At 35.8% G+C, this 17,611-nt stretch overlaps 1 protein-coding gene across 1 annotated transcript; it reads right to left on the bottom strand.

Annotated features, from left to right (window-relative positions):
- Positions 1 to 208: 208 nt before the first annotated feature.
- LOC128229750 (E3 ubiquitin-protein ligase TRIM37-like) lies at positions 209 to 17,432 on the bottom strand. The gene is given in 24 exon segments (XM_052941565.1): positions 209 to 1,420; positions 2,125 to 2,341; positions 2,720 to 2,902; positions 3,894 to 4,019; positions 5,017 to 5,208; positions 5,418 to 5,502; positions 5,504 to 5,595; positions 6,169 to 6,275; positions 6,698 to 6,820; positions 7,356 to 7,435; positions 7,903 to 8,060; positions 8,318 to 8,375; positions 9,027 to 9,090; positions 9,563 to 9,793; positions 10,227 to 10,303; positions 10,885 to 11,076; positions 11,452 to 11,585; positions 11,971 to 12,094; positions 12,455 to 12,577; positions 13,377 to 13,464; positions 13,882 to 13,995; positions 14,598 to 14,638; positions 14,854 to 14,955; positions 17,268 to 17,432. Coding segments are annotated over 24 exon segments (2,814 nt in total). The 5' UTR covers positions 17,340 to 17,432; the 3' UTR covers positions 209 to 1,389.
- Between the last annotated feature and the right edge of the window lie 179 nt (positions 17,433 to 17,611).

The raw sequence follows: 17,611 nt of genomic DNA, 5'->3' as shown, positions 1-17,611 counted from the left end.
TTTCTGATAATAACTTCTTTGACCCTGACCTTACGGACAACTTTGAAGAAGTCAGTGTTAAACAAACTGGCTTCCGATATCAGAATAGCACTGGCCCTGAGGCATTGAAGGCCTTTTTATCATTCGCATGATGTACAGTGTTACTAGCCCTTCTCTGCCTTTATCTTTGAAACACAATCAACAAGGGATATAAAGTGATAAACCATACTCTTGTTATAACTATATTTTCAAATATGAGCAAGAACAGAACGGACAGACATATATGTGACGGAATGTAAGAATCACACATATCTACGAAAAACAGAAACACACAATCAAAATTTTAAATAAATTAAACATACAGTGCAGTAGTAGTATCTTTGTTCAGCACAAGCATGTTGGAAGATTAATTAACCCTACCCAATACATATGTAGGGCAGAGACTTTCACACAGAATAAAGTCAAATGCTGACGAAAGAAACATGAACAACTATTATTATAATTATGTGAATATGTACAGGTATCACAGAGTGAATTAGCACAACACTGAAAAACAAAATGCAAATAACATGTACAACTCATGCTCTGCAAAATTATCATTTACAAAACAAGTCCAATACTTAATGCTAATCTAATAAACAGACGTAGCATCTGGAAATTGCAATGCCCTATTTCAAATACTGAAACCGTTCAAAGTGTTATGTACCGAATTTTACTGTAAATGTTAAAACTGATGATCTTAAGTACACAGACAATCATTTTCTGTGGAGAATAATGCTTACTGATCTTTTCCAAGCCCAATTCAGGCTGATTTTAGAAAGATCTTGAATTTCATATTTTGAAAATGAAAAAAGATTTTACCCAATTTTTCTCAAGATTTTTTCCCTGCTCATTTGCATAATAGTTATCGTAAAATTCGGTAATAATATTTCTAATCATTAGCCAATTTTAATCATGCATAGATTACAATGTTGTATCACTAAACACACACACACGCACACGCACACACACACGCACACATATGAAAATTGTATATTTATATATATGTTTAATATATTAATCTTGAGTATATTCTTTTACTTTGAACAAAAGTGTTGCATTTTAGATAAACTTGATAAACCTCTTTCAAGTATACACATCACATTTTCATGTGGTACAAAACCAATTCCAATTTAAGTTATTTAACACAGGCTTCAAAAACTAAAATTCATGTTTAAGTGAGATTCCATCACTTTCCCCAAATACAGCAAAACAGATTACAATATATTGAGTAAGTCTCACACATCAATCATACAGTCAGTCACAAAGCTTTATTCGGTCCCACAAAAAGAGCTTTATTGAGCCCTGAAATCACAATATGGCAGTATAAGAAAATCTCAGTTCCTCAAACCATGGCCACAACTGTAGCTCTCAAACAACTGAAGTCTCATCATCGTCGTCTCTGAAACATACAGACATAACACTCCTGTTAAGCTGCCTTAGATGAACGAATATCCTTTGAATTGCACTACAATGTAATGAACGCAATATCTTCTTATGCCACAAAAACAATGCCAGTGATTGGTCAAATGACGTTTTATCACAGTAAAATATATGCCAAATGGTTACTTCGTTCAATTGTCTTGGAAGTGTTTGTTTAGTTTTAGTTGGATTATCGCAGAGACACTGAAAATGATGGATGTAAATGTAAACAGTAAATATTTTAGTATTGGGGTTCATAAGCGTATGTAAACATTTTTTAAGTGCATGGATAATTGTGAAGTCCTTTAGACTTAAATTACTGGGCAATGATTTCATACTCTGATGAACCACAATACTAAAACAATAAATCCTTAAATGAAGATAATCACAAACTTGTAACTTGCATTATCATTGTTTGTGTTCTCTGAATAAAATAAAGTTATGTAAGCAAGTTCAATGTGTATCTATTCAGTTGGCACTCAATTAACAAACAATTCAATTGTACAATCAGCTATAGACCATATGAATCATGCTGGAATCTGTCTGCTTAGTAGAATCATATTCTAGTGTCTTTTCTGAGGGGCTGAGAACTATGCTGTTAAAGTGTTTTTGGGGCTATAGCCAGCACCCTCTTGCATTAAAATACATTGAACACCTCCAAGATCGGGATATATTATGACTTACCGTGAGCTGCCTGTCCCAGCAGTAGTAAACTCAACCTGAGGTCCTGCAGGGGTTGTCTCCCCTACACTGACCACCTCTCCAGTCTCCTGGCTAGTTACCTCCCCTGACCCCCTCTCCACACTGGAGGTAGGTTCAGTGTACTCTTCCTTTGTTTTGGCATTCTCCTTGTCCTTCTGAGTTTTCTGTCTCTCTGATTTGGCCTTGCTTTTGCTTCCTCCTGTTAAATGGTGATTTACTTTTATATGCTTTATAAAATACCAATTACATGTCCAATAAGGATTCATTAGCAATCCAGCTGTCACAAAATTTATCATATATATGAAATAAAATAAAATACCTCCACTTATTTTGTATCAAATTTAGATCAGAAGAATTATAGAAGACTGACTGGTCTTCAGCCATTGCAGTTTTTCATAAAACATTAAAATTGACTTACTTTGTTATATAGCAGATATAAAATTTGAGCCCAACTTAAGATTGCACAAAATTTGATATTTGTAATCCTTGAGCATCCTAGCCATAGAAACTTAATACTGTATTAGTCAAAAGCATTCAGATTTAGGTACTCGCCAAGTACATAAATGCTACAACCCACCTCTCTTGTTCTTGTCTGAGGCTGGGTATTTATCTCCTGAATGTACAGGGAGAGTCTGGAAGGTCAGTTCCTCAAACTGTTGAGGGAGGTCGTGGCCCAAGGCCCCATCCAGGGTGAGGTCAAGGTCAGACAGGGGTCCCTCCTCCAGTGACATGTCCAGGGCAGGCAGGGATAGTGGTTTATCTGGTATAAGAAAACAAGGTTGATAAAATAATGCTATCAAAATTGTACAGAAGTATGGTGATCAGCAATGCTTTAAAACTTTCAAAACACATATATTTCATAACCATTACTTCCCTCAGGCCCGTTTTTTGAGCTGACAACCCTTTAATAGCTAAGCTAGAATTCATGTTATTAAACCAATGTTATTCCCTGTTATTTGTGGTCAGTAAAATTCCAAGTTTTATGGCATTCCTCATGCTGGTATAAGCCTAATTAGGCATCTCACATCAGTTAAAAGGTGTCGGGATATTTCAGTAAAGCACAATCAATTGATTATGTGGTCATCAATGTCATTGACTTAATTAGAGCAAAGAGTGAAGGGAAGTAATGGCTGTATTGTGTTAGCAAAGATTTTACAAGTAATATTTTACGGTTAAATAGAATTTCAACTCTTAATGAGAACATAATACCAGGCTATGCAAATTGGCGAAGTTTTAAGATACAGTTTTCATGTACAATGGGATTTTATATAATAAATTGAATCGCCTAGACGCAAAATCAGAAGCCCAAAACTATTGAATGATTATTACAGTTTGAACACGGAATCAGGCTGAAACATGCATCATTTACACGGTTGAAGAATAAAGAGAGAGGAGGCAACTCTCCCTGAATCAACCCATTATCACCTGCATCCCTTTAGAAAACCCTGGAGAAAAATACTATTCATAATGAACTTTTGAAAATTATACTGTTCTTTCATCAAAACGTATCAGATACTTTCTTCTTTGGTAAACTAGTTATCCCAGACCTCATGAATACTCCCTGACACCTCCTGGATAGAGGAATGGTTAAACGTTGAGTTTTGGAATTAAAAACATGTGCATGTGTACATAAAACTGATCAAAACTCCTAGTAAGTTTTATGGGTGTATGTGTAATCCTTTTAGAGCTAAATGCAACATAATATCAGGTAAAAGTACTAGGATCAAAAGTTTGCTAGTATCTCTACCCACCCAGCATAGTTAGGGTGCCTGCTGACTGGGCTCTGCGTGGGCTCTTGTCCGACTCCTTCCCCTTGCTCCCCTTACAACTGCTATCATCCTTTGATCTGTGACTAGAATCCCCAGAATGCTTTCGCTCTGAAATACCAATCATTACCCATACATGTACATATAGGAAGTTTTAAAATACAGTCGAACCCCGCTGGCTTGAACTCCCAGAAACCAACAAAAACAACTTGATCCTCAGGAAATACAAGCCAAGCAGGAATGTTTAACTTCAGTTTAAAGAAATCGGTCCTTTACATCCAATTTGAGCCAACAAGGAAATCGAGTCAAGAGCCAACAGAGTTTGATTGTATTAGGTTGATCTATGTGGTTGTATTGCTTCAAATTGCTTGCCATGTATTGTTACGCAAGCAACAAGAAGTGGTACAATATCACAGATCAACCAACTATCATAGTATTTCTATTATTTCCTACCTTTATAGAATTGGATTGGAATTTATTTTTTTTATTTTTGGGGGGTGATTTTTTTTTATAAAAGCATTAAAATTTGACCACAAGAGTTGAAATTATCTTGTGTAGTATTGTTGAAGTATATTTGCCCATTCACACAAGGCTACTATGTGATAAGGAATCAGAAAACAGTGAATATAATGGACTTTTTATTTTCAAGTTTAAATCATCTTGTTTTTATACCAAAATTTAACAATATGAAATAAAATAGGATAATAATCAATCCTCATACATAAAAATGCATGTTATAGGATCTTAAAAGAGAAGATCAAATAATGTTTTAGTTACTGACACAGAAATAAAAGGTATTATAAAGGTCTTTAAATGGAAATAAACTCTTGAAGAATATACTCTTTAGGCAAGGAATACTATAAATGTTACAGTTTGGGGTATAGTCAGTTTCACTGCCAGTGAAGTCAAAGATATTTTGTTATACATTTAATATTAAAATATATGGCATCAAACCAATGTATATCATATAAAGATGACTAACATCTCCCTTACATTGATTACTGTGCCAGAATATGTCATATTGACATACAATGTAAATCAGTACATTTTTCACTCCACTAACAATTTTTATGAAGGGGGTATAAACATTTAAATCATGATTTTCTACCTGATTTTTCTAAAGTGGCCCTTGCCCGTGCTTCAATCTCACTTGAGACGGCGGCATTGGCAGCAGCCAGCGTGGAGAAGGTTGTGGCCGCAAGCTCATTAAAGCGTGCTTGTATGTGCTCAAGTGTGTCCGTCTCAGTGATGCGGTTGATACGGGCCTGCAGGTCCTGTAGCGACTGGCAGGATGTATCCCCTACACTGCATGTAGCGCCTGGAGAACATAAAAACAAGTTCACCATCAACAAGTCTCATTGTTTGAAGCAATTTAACACATTTCAATTCGGACAAGTCGAGAGCAGTAAAAGTTTGCTGCTACAAAATTTCGATTCTACTAATTTATGGCATGATTTGGCTAGAAAGAAATTTCATGGAACCACCTTCATCAACAATCATTAGACCTACCTGAGTATAGAGATGAGTCAGTAGTCTTGGTATGTCTGGCATTGTTTTTCTTGCCCGAGGTGGACTCAGCTGTGGTAGTGAGGGGGGGTGGGGACATGATGGGCAGACGAGGAGGCGGAGGTCGTGGTTGGGGGACGTGGCAAGAAGAAACCTAGGTCCAGATTCAATAGGATGTCAGCTGTAAATATACAGACTAGAAGTTTAAGGGATGCATCATATAAATAAGGGATGGCGTAGAGTAATAGGTTTGGTACTCAAGTATTCAGATAATCTTCCTATCAATTGTGAGACTTGGGGCGTGTGGATTATCACAGTATTGGGTGTATAACTCATTTGAGGAAAGTTTATTCATTCCAATTGTCCCTTAATCAATTATATCAATTTTGTATGAGAAATTAAAATTGGGATGTGTACTATACAGATAGTTTCGTCATTGTGTGATGTGAGGTTTTGTAATTTAGTATAGAAGTATTTTAAATATACTGACAGATGCTGAACAGCTACAGACCTGTTACATATGCAAACATCCATATTGGTCTTTTTGACAAAAATAATTACACTAACCGAGATAAGAATCAACCAGGCATCCAACTATCTTTTAATCATCATTCAATATACATGTAATGAATATAACAAAAACACTTTCATTTTACAGAGCATCAATCTATATTTCCCCACCATTTGCTCACTTTGAACAAAGATAGATTAATTTACAAGAGTTACAAGTGCCCTCCCTATTGAGGTAGCTCACCTGTACTAGAGGGTGTGGTAAACCTTGATGGTCCAAGGCGTCGACTGCGTGGCCACTGATTCTCACTGTCTTGTAGAAACTGTAGCAGCATTGTCTCATCATCATTCCTGTAATGTTGAAAGTCTGTTGCACAGAGTAACTCAATAATAACACAGTTTAACTGTTGGCATATAATTGTAGCTTCTCTTCTTCTGACATCATAATGGATAATAGGCATGACTCACAGGATTACCAGCTGTTGGTTTTTTTTAATCAAATTACAGTCAGGCACATAACTATTATATAAATTAGGCGTTTATTTTCATATTGCAACTTCATATATTCTGTTCCAAAGTAATCGTAGCTATTGTGAACAAGAATATTTTAGAAGTTTTTGCAGTTGGTTACAATGGCAACATGTTAACCCGCATTTTCCATGATATACCATCCTTTGTACATATTTAAAGACAAACACTCAAGAATCATTCCTATGTGGTTTGATTGAAAGGGACCAATCCATTCAGAAGAAGGTGCTATTCCCATGACAAACCTGGAAGTTTTCTGTTCAAGAATGTTCATGGCAGATGTTGCTGGTTCCCCACCAGCAGGTGTGTCCTGGTCCAGATTGTTTATCCCAAGTTCCTCCTGTTCCTCAACATCGTTGTCCAGGCACCTGTGGGAGATACAGGAGTAAAGCATGTAAGGTTATAATGAAGGATGTTAATGACATTGGTCAATGTAGCTGGTTACTTCCTCCTGGTCTCTTGCTCTTTAACATAGTTATCCAGGCACCTCTGGAGTAGTGGGATAAATAATGTATTTTCATTTTCTTTCCTATCCCTGTCTTGAAGACATACATGCACCATGTTAAGAGCTGACACCAAGAGGACAGCCAGCAGATTCCAGGGGTGCTCTTATTTTCCCTGTTGACCCAGGGCCTCAAAAAACTATATACACTCTAGCAAAGGTTAATTTTGAGCCTTTTTGCTTCATTATAGCCTACATGCAATTTCATCGAACACAGATGGGGTTTTTCTTCAACATTAACCTTCCGGGAGGTGAAAAGCATACAATGGCAAATCTACCAACAATCTTGTCTGTCAACCTGTCAACCAACTGGCAAAGAAGCTTAAATAAAGACCCCATTTTTAAACTGATACACAAAAATGGTCTTGACTTATTACTTATCTGCAGTATCTAGTACATACATATTTTCCTCATCGACATCATTCTCCTCAGTAATGGAGTATTCCTCTAGATCATCATCATGGCTTTCACCCTGGCTCAGCTGTTCAGGAACAAAACAGTAGAAACTCTTAAGATACAAATTTTTCTGTTTTCATTGTAACACATAAAATGAGGCTTGTAATATTTCCGTTACAATTTCTGTGACATATTAAAATGATAGTATATTTCCGTAACAGCAAAGAACAGAGTACAACAATATAAATACAGGAAACAAGACTAATTATAACAAGACCAATTAATTATTTTCAGTTCAGTTTCAATTCTTTAAATGCCAACAACTCTTAACATACCAGAACTGATCATAAGTATCCAACACTTGTTTTTCTCAGTCAGGGGCTTAACTTGTCAAATTTTGACTACACATATGGGTGAAACTATTAATAAAGGTACAAAATCACCTGAATAGTGTTTGAATTGTCACCACTGGTTAACAGTGCTGGCCCCGGGGACCCCAAGACTCTTTTTTCTTTGAAAAACATACAAGATAATTCATTGTTATTTTCTTACCTCACTCCTGTCAGACGAGTCTGAGTCTGTCTCAGTGTCGTCTGCGTTGTGTTCTATCTCTATCTCAGAACCGCCCTCAGCAACAGGCTGGTCACCATGGCAATACTTGGTGTACAGGCTGTCAACCAGACCCTCGTCTACCAGGGGGATGGGGGAATCTGAATACAATCACAATGCCAGTGCTTATTACTGTTTGTTTTTTTTCAGTCAATGATGGGGCATCACTTAACAAGTACTTTAGCCAGAGTTATTACATTGCTACGATTTGCATGCCAAAATCTTTAATGTGACATTGTTGTTGAGGATATGAGGAAAGGCTGCCACTCACATGTGAACATGAAAGATAAAATGTGTTCATTTCAAAAAAAGAACAAGTAAACATGTACATGCACACAAAAATCAAACAATGCATTACCGATTTTTGCTCCTTTTTTACTGGAATGTTTGTTCCTCAGAATTTCCAATGTGATTCTCTAAAACACAAGGATAACGGTATTTACACACACTCCAGAAATACACATGGACATATATATGACAAAAATAATTGGCAATGTAATTATTTTCCAAAAGGATAAAACAAAATAATTGGTGTCCTTTAATTCTTATTCATTATTCCTGAAAAATTAATTGTGCCTTTGTTAAGTAAGTCATAAGGCGACTATAAACTAATTGCTAGATTCTCATCCCCACCTTCCCCCTATTTTTTCAGCACCCATACCCCCTTTAAATTTTAATGACTCTTATAAAAATGTAACTTGGGTCTGTATTTGTGCATCAGTCGGGTATTGTCAGGGAATGGCGTTTATTCATTTCTTCCATGTCATATAATATTCATATGCAAAAAAGGAGAGTTGTTATGATCGTGTTCGGAGTCCATCTATAAACACATGCATATGGTCCCTTGATGCAATAAGAAAGAGCATGAACACATATTCAACAGTGTAACAGTTATCAAAGAAAAGTAAAAAATACCCCCCGCCCCCATTTAAAAAAAGATTTGGATGAAAATCTAGCGATTAATTTATATTGGTCTAAAGCTGAATAAAAACATTCATGTTGTCTTCTAAAACTTCCTATTGTTCAAATCAATTTAACAAAATGAGTTACACAAAGTGATGACCTACTTCTTTCAAATCATTATTCTGCATTTGGTACTGTGTGTTAGATGACTCAAGCTGGTTTATATACCTGAATTGAAGACAAACATAATACAAAAGTGTGTTTTGATAAACAATTACCATATCTTTATTAGTTTGATTTTATAACAAAACATTGAGAAACAAAACAGGAATACATCCAGTACAATGTGATATATATGTGCTTAAGGCAAATTAATGGAAAGCCATAGTAAACAAGCTATTTTTGGTATCAAAAAAGATATTTAAATTGTGCCATATCTGTGATAAGTTTTTTAATATACAAGAAACTAAATATTTAAAACACAGAATAGAAAAAAAACATTTCATCATTCCTCCTTTCATATCTAAAAATCCCAGTGAATTATTTCACTCTGCATAATGCCTTCTATATATCTAGTGAGGACCCATTATTTAACACATGCAACTTCTAAAGTAAAGCAAGCAAAAACCTACGCCTGGTTTGGGAAATACAAGTTCAAGGAATGACAGATTTGAAAATTAATTGCTACAACCCCACTCACCATTGCTGATCACGACATTTCTGGAAGAATGTCGGAGGTCGGACTTGGAAACGAAGGGTCAGGGAATCGACCTCAGTGTTGAGATAACCTTCTGTGGCCAGCAGGTCTAGGCGGAAGAATCGGTTGTAGCCCCAACACTCCCCGACTTCAAAATCGGAGGCAAACTCCCGCACAATGTTCTTACTTGCATCACGGGAAGCCTGGTGGACCATCTCTACTCTATACTCGTACCTGGTGAAAGTAACAGTGTTATTTAGCATTCAGTTATATTTGGTAAAGCCTAAACAGACAAAATATTTGTTTCTGGTAACATCCTGCAGAAAAACATTGGTCCGACAGTAAGATGACATTTTCTTTAAATACTTTTGCATGGCAAACTGTCTTGAAACCTTCAAATTATACCGATTCTTCTAATTTCAGTTCAGATTAAAAGTTCTATTTGGTTTCTAGTCCGCAAATCCCTTCAGTCAGGTAACTTAAATCATTTTTTATTTTAATAGGCCTCAGCAATTTCCAAACCATACCTGTTTCTTGTAATAAACAGACTTTTAAATGTTGATATTTTAAGAGAACAAATTGCTCCATGTTACTTTTGACTATGTGTTAGCACCTTGCAATTAGGTTATTTATATCTAAATGAGCAGAAAACAATGGACTTTCTTACTTGGATGTCTCTGGCAGTCCAGCTGAGAGTTCTAAGAACACAGACAGGTAGTTGCCCCTCACCACACCATTACCATCCTGTCAGGTACAAGGATACATGTGAAGACATTTATATCATTCCTATGAAAGCAGCTCTGTGTAAAAGTGTAGGTTGATTTTCACAAACAGTAACAATCAGGGTTCTCAATAAGTTTTTGTTGAACCGTCTCAAATAGTAAATGAACCGACAAGCTACTACTTATTCTTCTCAAAATTTACTTATTTTTCCAGATCTGAACCGGCCCAATTGCCAATTGAAAAGGCCATTTTGGCCGGCAGCTGGTTCTTATTGATAACACTGAAGAATGCATTCAGTGTAACTCAAGCACAGTATATGTCACTGGCCAACAATACAGACAATATCAAGCAATAAGAGCACCACAGGGCAAATGCAATTGCTCACCTTTTTTCCAATTTGAACAAGGAGCATAACTCAACCATCGTTTAAACAAGAGTTATGAGCCTTGCTTAACATGTGGAAATTATCTGAAACCATGGGGACCAAGTGTCATTTAAATATCTTAAATATTGCTTAGTGATGCTTTTAGAGTTTTGGTCATGGTAAAAGTCTTTGCATTACATTAAAAACAACACCAATGACCACTGTACTATCTACTTACCGGGTAGACCTTGAGTCTCCAGCTGAGTCCATTCACTTGTAGAGGCTGGCTGTACACAGGGTCAGCTCTCTGTTGCAGGGCACTGAAGCTATTCATTACGAATGTGCTGCTGTCATATGGGGGGACTATTTCACTGGTGAAGTCTGTGGGCACTGGGGCGGTCACAAATGATGTCATTGGGCGACGATGCATCTGTAAAGAAATGGTTTCAATCTTTGAAACAAAGAATAATTTATGAAGAATAACATTCTTACAGTATCTTCTAGTATTAATCTAGAAGTATTAGACAAGCAAGATGTTTTTCATTTGAAAAGCCTGGTTATATTTTACCTAGCACATTCCTTGCAAAACAATTCTACGTGTACCTGCTTCATTAACATTTAAAAACATCTAGGTCATGTATATTGTCTTTCTGGTGAAAAAAAGTTAAACCAGCATTGAAGTAAGATTTTATCTTCAGATTTGCAAACATGCTAAAAAGGCATCCAAAAGGATTGATCAAGGAAAAGGTCTTCATAGTGACTTTTATATGAACTATAAACTACAGCAATCATTTCACAAACAGACCTGTCTAAAGATGGCAAGGAACTCCTCACTGCGGATAATCAGGTCCTTCTTACAGCTGTGAGCCACCTGACTCTCAATCTTCTGGATGACCGAGTCTAGAATCTCTGTCTCCTGGGTTAGCTGCCCGCGCTGACCTGCACCAGGAATTATTACGTAAAAAGTAAATTTTCATACCGGTAAGATTTTCTTGTCAGAGAAAAGAAGTGAAATTCTAAGGCATAATGTATTAAAATGCTATGATGTCACTATTGTCATTCTGACAGCCATGAGATTAGGTAAAAAGAGCTCATCGATATCCTTAAACTGTAACAAGGTCATAGTCAGACAACTTTTCAGTGATACTAGTAAAGTATAGTTCATTTAGTAAAGCAATGGTTGCGAACATACAGTTATATAGCTACCCAAACAACAACATAACAACCAAAGTAAGAAAACACGGTTCTTTTCTGTTTAAAAGGTTATTGTACAAAGGTCTTCAGTACATGACAATATTGCTCAATATTTTAACAGTTGATATACCCATAAGAGTGAGGAGTTTGCTCTTCAGCTGTGACTCCAGCCTGGCAATCATGAGCTCCACAGCGTTCCGTATCTCTCGCACACGCTCATCCTTCGCTGACTTCACACTGTCTATGTTACGTTCCTGGAAAAAGTGATGTTTACCATTATGTGAAAAGTTACACAAAATTGTGCTATTTCTCCAATAGTCAATGTTAACATCGTTTTAAGTGTACCAGTTCTATTAACACTTATCAATCTGATATGTGGACCTCACATTGACAAAAATAAGTCTTAAAAACAGGCTCAATCCTCTACATTAATATTTGCCTTTGAACATTGCAACAAGTCTAGTTAAGATAAACTTATTGACATTTCTAGTACCTGACTTGCAGGCTTGTTCTTATATTGCAACTATTCAAACAGTACCAATTTCATAATAGTTGCATATTTTTGCACAAAAGTTGTGATTTTTACAGCAAGAATGTCTTAAAAGTAACCGTACAACATCCTGAACAAGGCTGATAATCTCAATGTTTCTACGTCGTATGAGACTCAGTTCCTCCATGATCTGACGGACATGCTGGTTGTACTCGTTCTCAATCGGCTTGAAGGTGTGGCCGGTGTGCTGGAGATATAAAATAAAATTTGTAGAGTAACCTCAGATGTGGCCTTTCGCTGTCCTTCACTGAAACACCCCTTATTTTTCCCTATTATGGTCTTTGTGTTTTGTGATTTTCTTTCAAAAATGTACCATACATAGCTGAAGAGGTAGAAAAGCTATGCAGCTGCTGGTAATGCCTTATAAAACATGACACTGAAAACGTCAGTTATCGTAGATTGTGGAATAGTATCATAAAATCAAACATCATAAACTTTCATTTAAAGAAACTGGGTTTAAGATACTACATGCGTAGGGAGATTTTACAACATCAACTTACTAGAAGAATAAGTATAAATTCTTTCTGATCACATTAGTGTGTGTTTTTTGGGTGTAAGATAGTGTTGGGAATCGGTTGCAATTTTACTATCGATGATCGGTTCCACTCAAGTAACCGATTATTGATAGTACAATCGGTTTTTAAAATACAAGATAGTACCTGAGTTGTAGTTTTATTCATGTACAGTATTAAACTCTTAATCATTATATGCATATACCGTATGTCTATGATTGAAGTTATTAAGTGTTGTTGTATAAAAAATAGTTCATTTTCTTGCTCATTGTGGCTTTCATCAGCCATTTTGTTAAAGATAACATCTGAACACTTACTATTTTTTTTATTTATTTTTATTTTTTTCGATAATCGATTATAACCAAATACTATCGATTGTCGCCGATTTCAGGCCCAACCAATCGATTTTCGATTATAATCGATCATCGGAACATCACTAGTGTAAGATACTGCAAATAAAGGTAAAAATGTTACCTTGCCCTCCCACAAGGCACACTGGTGACAGATGCACTGTCTACATGTCTCACAGTACACACTGATTTTTTCCTTGTGTTCACTGCACCTTAAAAAGTCAGAAAACAATCAGTAACGAACAAGGAGCCCATCAGAAACAAAGCAGTACACAATCGCTAACTAATCAGGTCACACTCTGTAACAATGCTGGATACAAGCAATACCAATTCTGGACAAAATTGATATAAAATCAAAGAATATTCTAGCAACAAATTGTCAAAAAAACTTATTCACACCACTATTACACAACATTTTTGAGAGGCTAAGAGCTCTTCCCATGGTGGGGCTCCAACCCACTCTCACTCTCACAGGTTGTCTTTCTATCGAGACTAAAACTTGCCTAAATACTTTCCCACAAAGCTAGAAACACTTTGATCATATACTTCAATCGTATACTATGTACAGATTTATGATATGTGCACGAAGAGGACCATTTTACAGAAAGTATGTGTGCACATATACTGACTGGTCTGTGTCTGCTCCATCCCTAGGTGGGATAGTGTGTTGTAGTAGGTCGAGTGTCTGCGTAACTTCCTCCGCCCACCGACAATTCACCAGCTCTGACACATGTAGAGGAGCCCTGCCAAAGCATAAGTAATAATAACATAGATTTATAGATCATCATGTTTGACAAAAGATGTACTAGTAAAGGATACAATCAGCTATACATTTATAAATGTGGCAGAATAAAAGACAAAGAAAAAAACAAGCACCACAAGCATTCCCCACTCATTCATCTTTTTCAGTAAACCAAACATATTTTAGCCAGAGGTACTTGACTTGCACCTCGCGGATGCCAATGTCATTGTTTACATGGGATGATGTTTACATGTCATGATGTTTACATGGGATGAGGTTTACATGTCAAGATGTTTACATGGGATGATGTTAACAGGGATGATGTTTACATGGGGTAATGTTTACATGTCATGATGTTTACTTGTCATGATGTTTACATGGGATGATGTTTACACATCATGATGTTTACATCGGAAGATGTTTACATGTCATCATGTTTACATGGCATGATGTTTACATGGCATGATGTTTACATGTTTACATTTTCATACTTCAATAAAACATGAAAGCTAAAATAATGAAATTGAGGCCTGACATTATTAAACTTAAAGTTGATCCTTGTTCAGTCCTTGTTAAGTTATTCCTAATAAAGTCTTCACATACCTGCAGTGGGGACACTGCATTCGTGTCTCTGTCAGCCATCTCTGTAAAAGTTTCATCAATTAATTCTATGTTTTTATAGTTGCTTTAAATTTACAATTCAATCTTAAGCAGCACTCAATCAATATATAATTATATATGTAATTAGATATATATGCAAACGGAAATACAATTTCTATTTCAGGTAAAAAATAAAATACCGTAGAATATATAATAATAACTACATACAATGAACACATGGCTTAACATTTTCTCTTACCCGAATGCATGTATAACAACAAAGCTTGGAACAGTGTGGACACAGGCGAGCGTCTCGCAGCTTTTCCATACAAATAAAGCATCGGAAAACCTCAGTCAAACTCTGAAATAGACCAATTGATATTTAAATATTGGTTTAAATATTTCCCTGATCCACATTTTTTATTTAATTGATAAATTCTTACATTAATACATATACTGCAATACTGAATTATATATTCTTATATAAAATGTTTTATTGTAATTATGAAGAAAGACCCATGGTCCATAATTTTTAAATGTGATGTCAAGTTTCTCTTAAATTCAAGTATATACAATCTCAAATTTATTTTTAAAAAATGAGAGAACAATGTTATTGTGTTAAAGTTGAGATTTCCTGGACACTCATTTCATTATAACCCATCCCAAATACAGCCCGGATTGAAAAGTATGTACGGCCCAGATTGAAAAATGATACAGAATTGCAGACAAAAATACCAAAATTTGAACAAGAATTCTGCAAATCTGATGTGTTGCCTGTCAAGAGTGCCCATACATTTTCTAATAAATGTCAGCATGATCTAGGCCTATGACCCAAATAAATCATTACGGGTTGTATACTGTCATGACTAGAGTGCACACCAAGCTGGAAGACTCTAAACCAAGTTGTCAGAAAATTAAGTGTGATACGGATTCTGACAAGAGACAAATTAATCCCTATGATGAGTAAGCTATGTTTTAAGCTTTGCAACATTTAATCATTATATTAGTTGACAGGGAGTACGAACATTACAAGTTATCCATAAACGGTTAAAATAATCCTAGATCATACCAGGTAGAACAAGTTGCCTAAGCAAATAAGGCTTTGAGAAAGGTATTGTCAGGAGAGCAGTAGAGCAGTATTGGGGTCTCAAAAGGCTGTGGATTTTAGCTACCGCCGGTAGAGTTCACATGTCTGGATCAGTGAACATGCAGGTTTGTATTAGAAATCACTGTGTTATTTGCATTCACATTGAGTAAAATTATCTTGTCTTTATGGAAAATACTATACATCCAAATATTCATCTATGGTTTCTTTAAGTCTTACCTGACATGAATAAATTCAAAAAAGGCTTTGGACTTATGTAGAAGATAAAAATGCTCATAAAAAAACATATTTTTTGGAAAACCCTGCATTGTTATTTTGATCAATGAAGTAAAAAGGAGAATGGCTTGCACACAAATGAATTGTTTATGTCTTCAATATATGCATGAAAAGTGGTGAGCTTGGCATATTTTTTTATAAATTTCTGTTGTCCATTTTGTTTTACACTTAAACTAGGTTTTCATTTTGCTCAAGTTTCTTCGGGCTCAAAATGTAAGGGAAATCTATCTATCTATCTATCTCTGTTTAATGTCAACTCCTCTTCTGAGTGTTACTGACATGAACGGTGCGCGCCGGCTTGTTAGTGAAAAAATAAAACACTGATGAGGTAAATCACATCAGAAAAGTGAGAACTAGGGTATAAAAGAGAACACAATTTAGGTAACATGATAAAAAGTGATTGGTGAACTGGTAAAAGAATAAAAACACTGCTCGCTTATCTAATGCTTAATGGTTGCCACAGCCACCTTGAATGTGTCAGGGGTGGGGATAGTGACAATATGATTTGGCAAACTGTTCCAAAGTACATCCGAGTGAGGATAGAATGAAAATTTGTGATAGTCAGTTTTTACTTGAATTTGTCTGAAACATAGTGGGTGCATTAGTCTGGTAAATCTTATTGGTGTTTGAATGTAAGATGGCAGTGTAATAGCAACATGATGATGGTATATGTTGTAAAACATTACAAGTCGGGAATCTAGTCTACGTAGTTCAAGTGAGCGCAAACCAAGACTTTCCTGCATGTTTGTAACACTGGAGAGAGGAGAGAAGTCATGTTTAACCCAACGGATAGCCCGACGTTGAACCATTTCAATTTTATTGGTGTTTGATTTTGTGTGTGGGTGCCAAATTGTGCTTGCATATTCTAGCGAGAGAAGTCATTTTCTTGGAATCATTGAAAGCTAGTCCATATTAACAGCCGCTTCAGTCTTTGATGAATTTTGTTTGGGCTACTTTACATTATGGGGAACATAATGAATGTCTGAATGTTAAAAAAGTTCCTTTAACACGAGTAATAAGCATGAGACTGTCAAAAACACAATAAGGCAGGATATTTTTTCTTGTAATTGAAAATATAATTATTGTTTCACTGTTATTTAAGCTTAATTGGAATAGAACAATGTTTCAGGAAAATCATTTTCATTTTTTTTTAAAATAAATGTGGATTCATTCATTTAAGTTAACATTGATGAATTGATTTGATTAGAAATTACATACTCTTTGTTTCAATGATATTGTCCGAATTAAAAATATCCGAAATCATTTGTACTGAATCATACGCGAATGCTTACCTCTACTGAGTTTTGATCCGCACCTACACCTGCTAAGGGATGAACTGTGCCTGCTGCATTACCAGTCGCCATTCTATAACGGATACCTCCTAAGAAAATTGAAATGTTTTAAATTTATTATCTTGAATTGATTGTGTTGGTGATTTATCGAATTATTTTTGGTTGTTGTTGACAGTGCGTGCACTGACGCAGTAATCTCCCTTGACAAACATCAAAGATATCTAAGATATCTGCCTGGGGGTGGGGGTGTACTTTTATTTACCAGGTACTTATTTACCATCGTCATGGGATAATTCCCATTCGCCAATCTCGATACCATTCACAGTTTAAATAGTTTGAAATTA

This window comes from Mya arenaria, chromosome 4 (genome assembly GCF_026914265.1).
Source record: "Mya arenaria isolate MELC-2E11 chromosome 4, ASM2691426v1".
NCBI classification, from domain to species: domain Eukaryota; kingdom Metazoa; phylum Mollusca; class Bivalvia; order Myida; family Myidae; genus Mya; species Mya arenaria.
The sequence above is the reverse complement of the archived record's forward strand: the minus strand, read 5'-3'. Positions and strand labels throughout refer to the sequence as shown.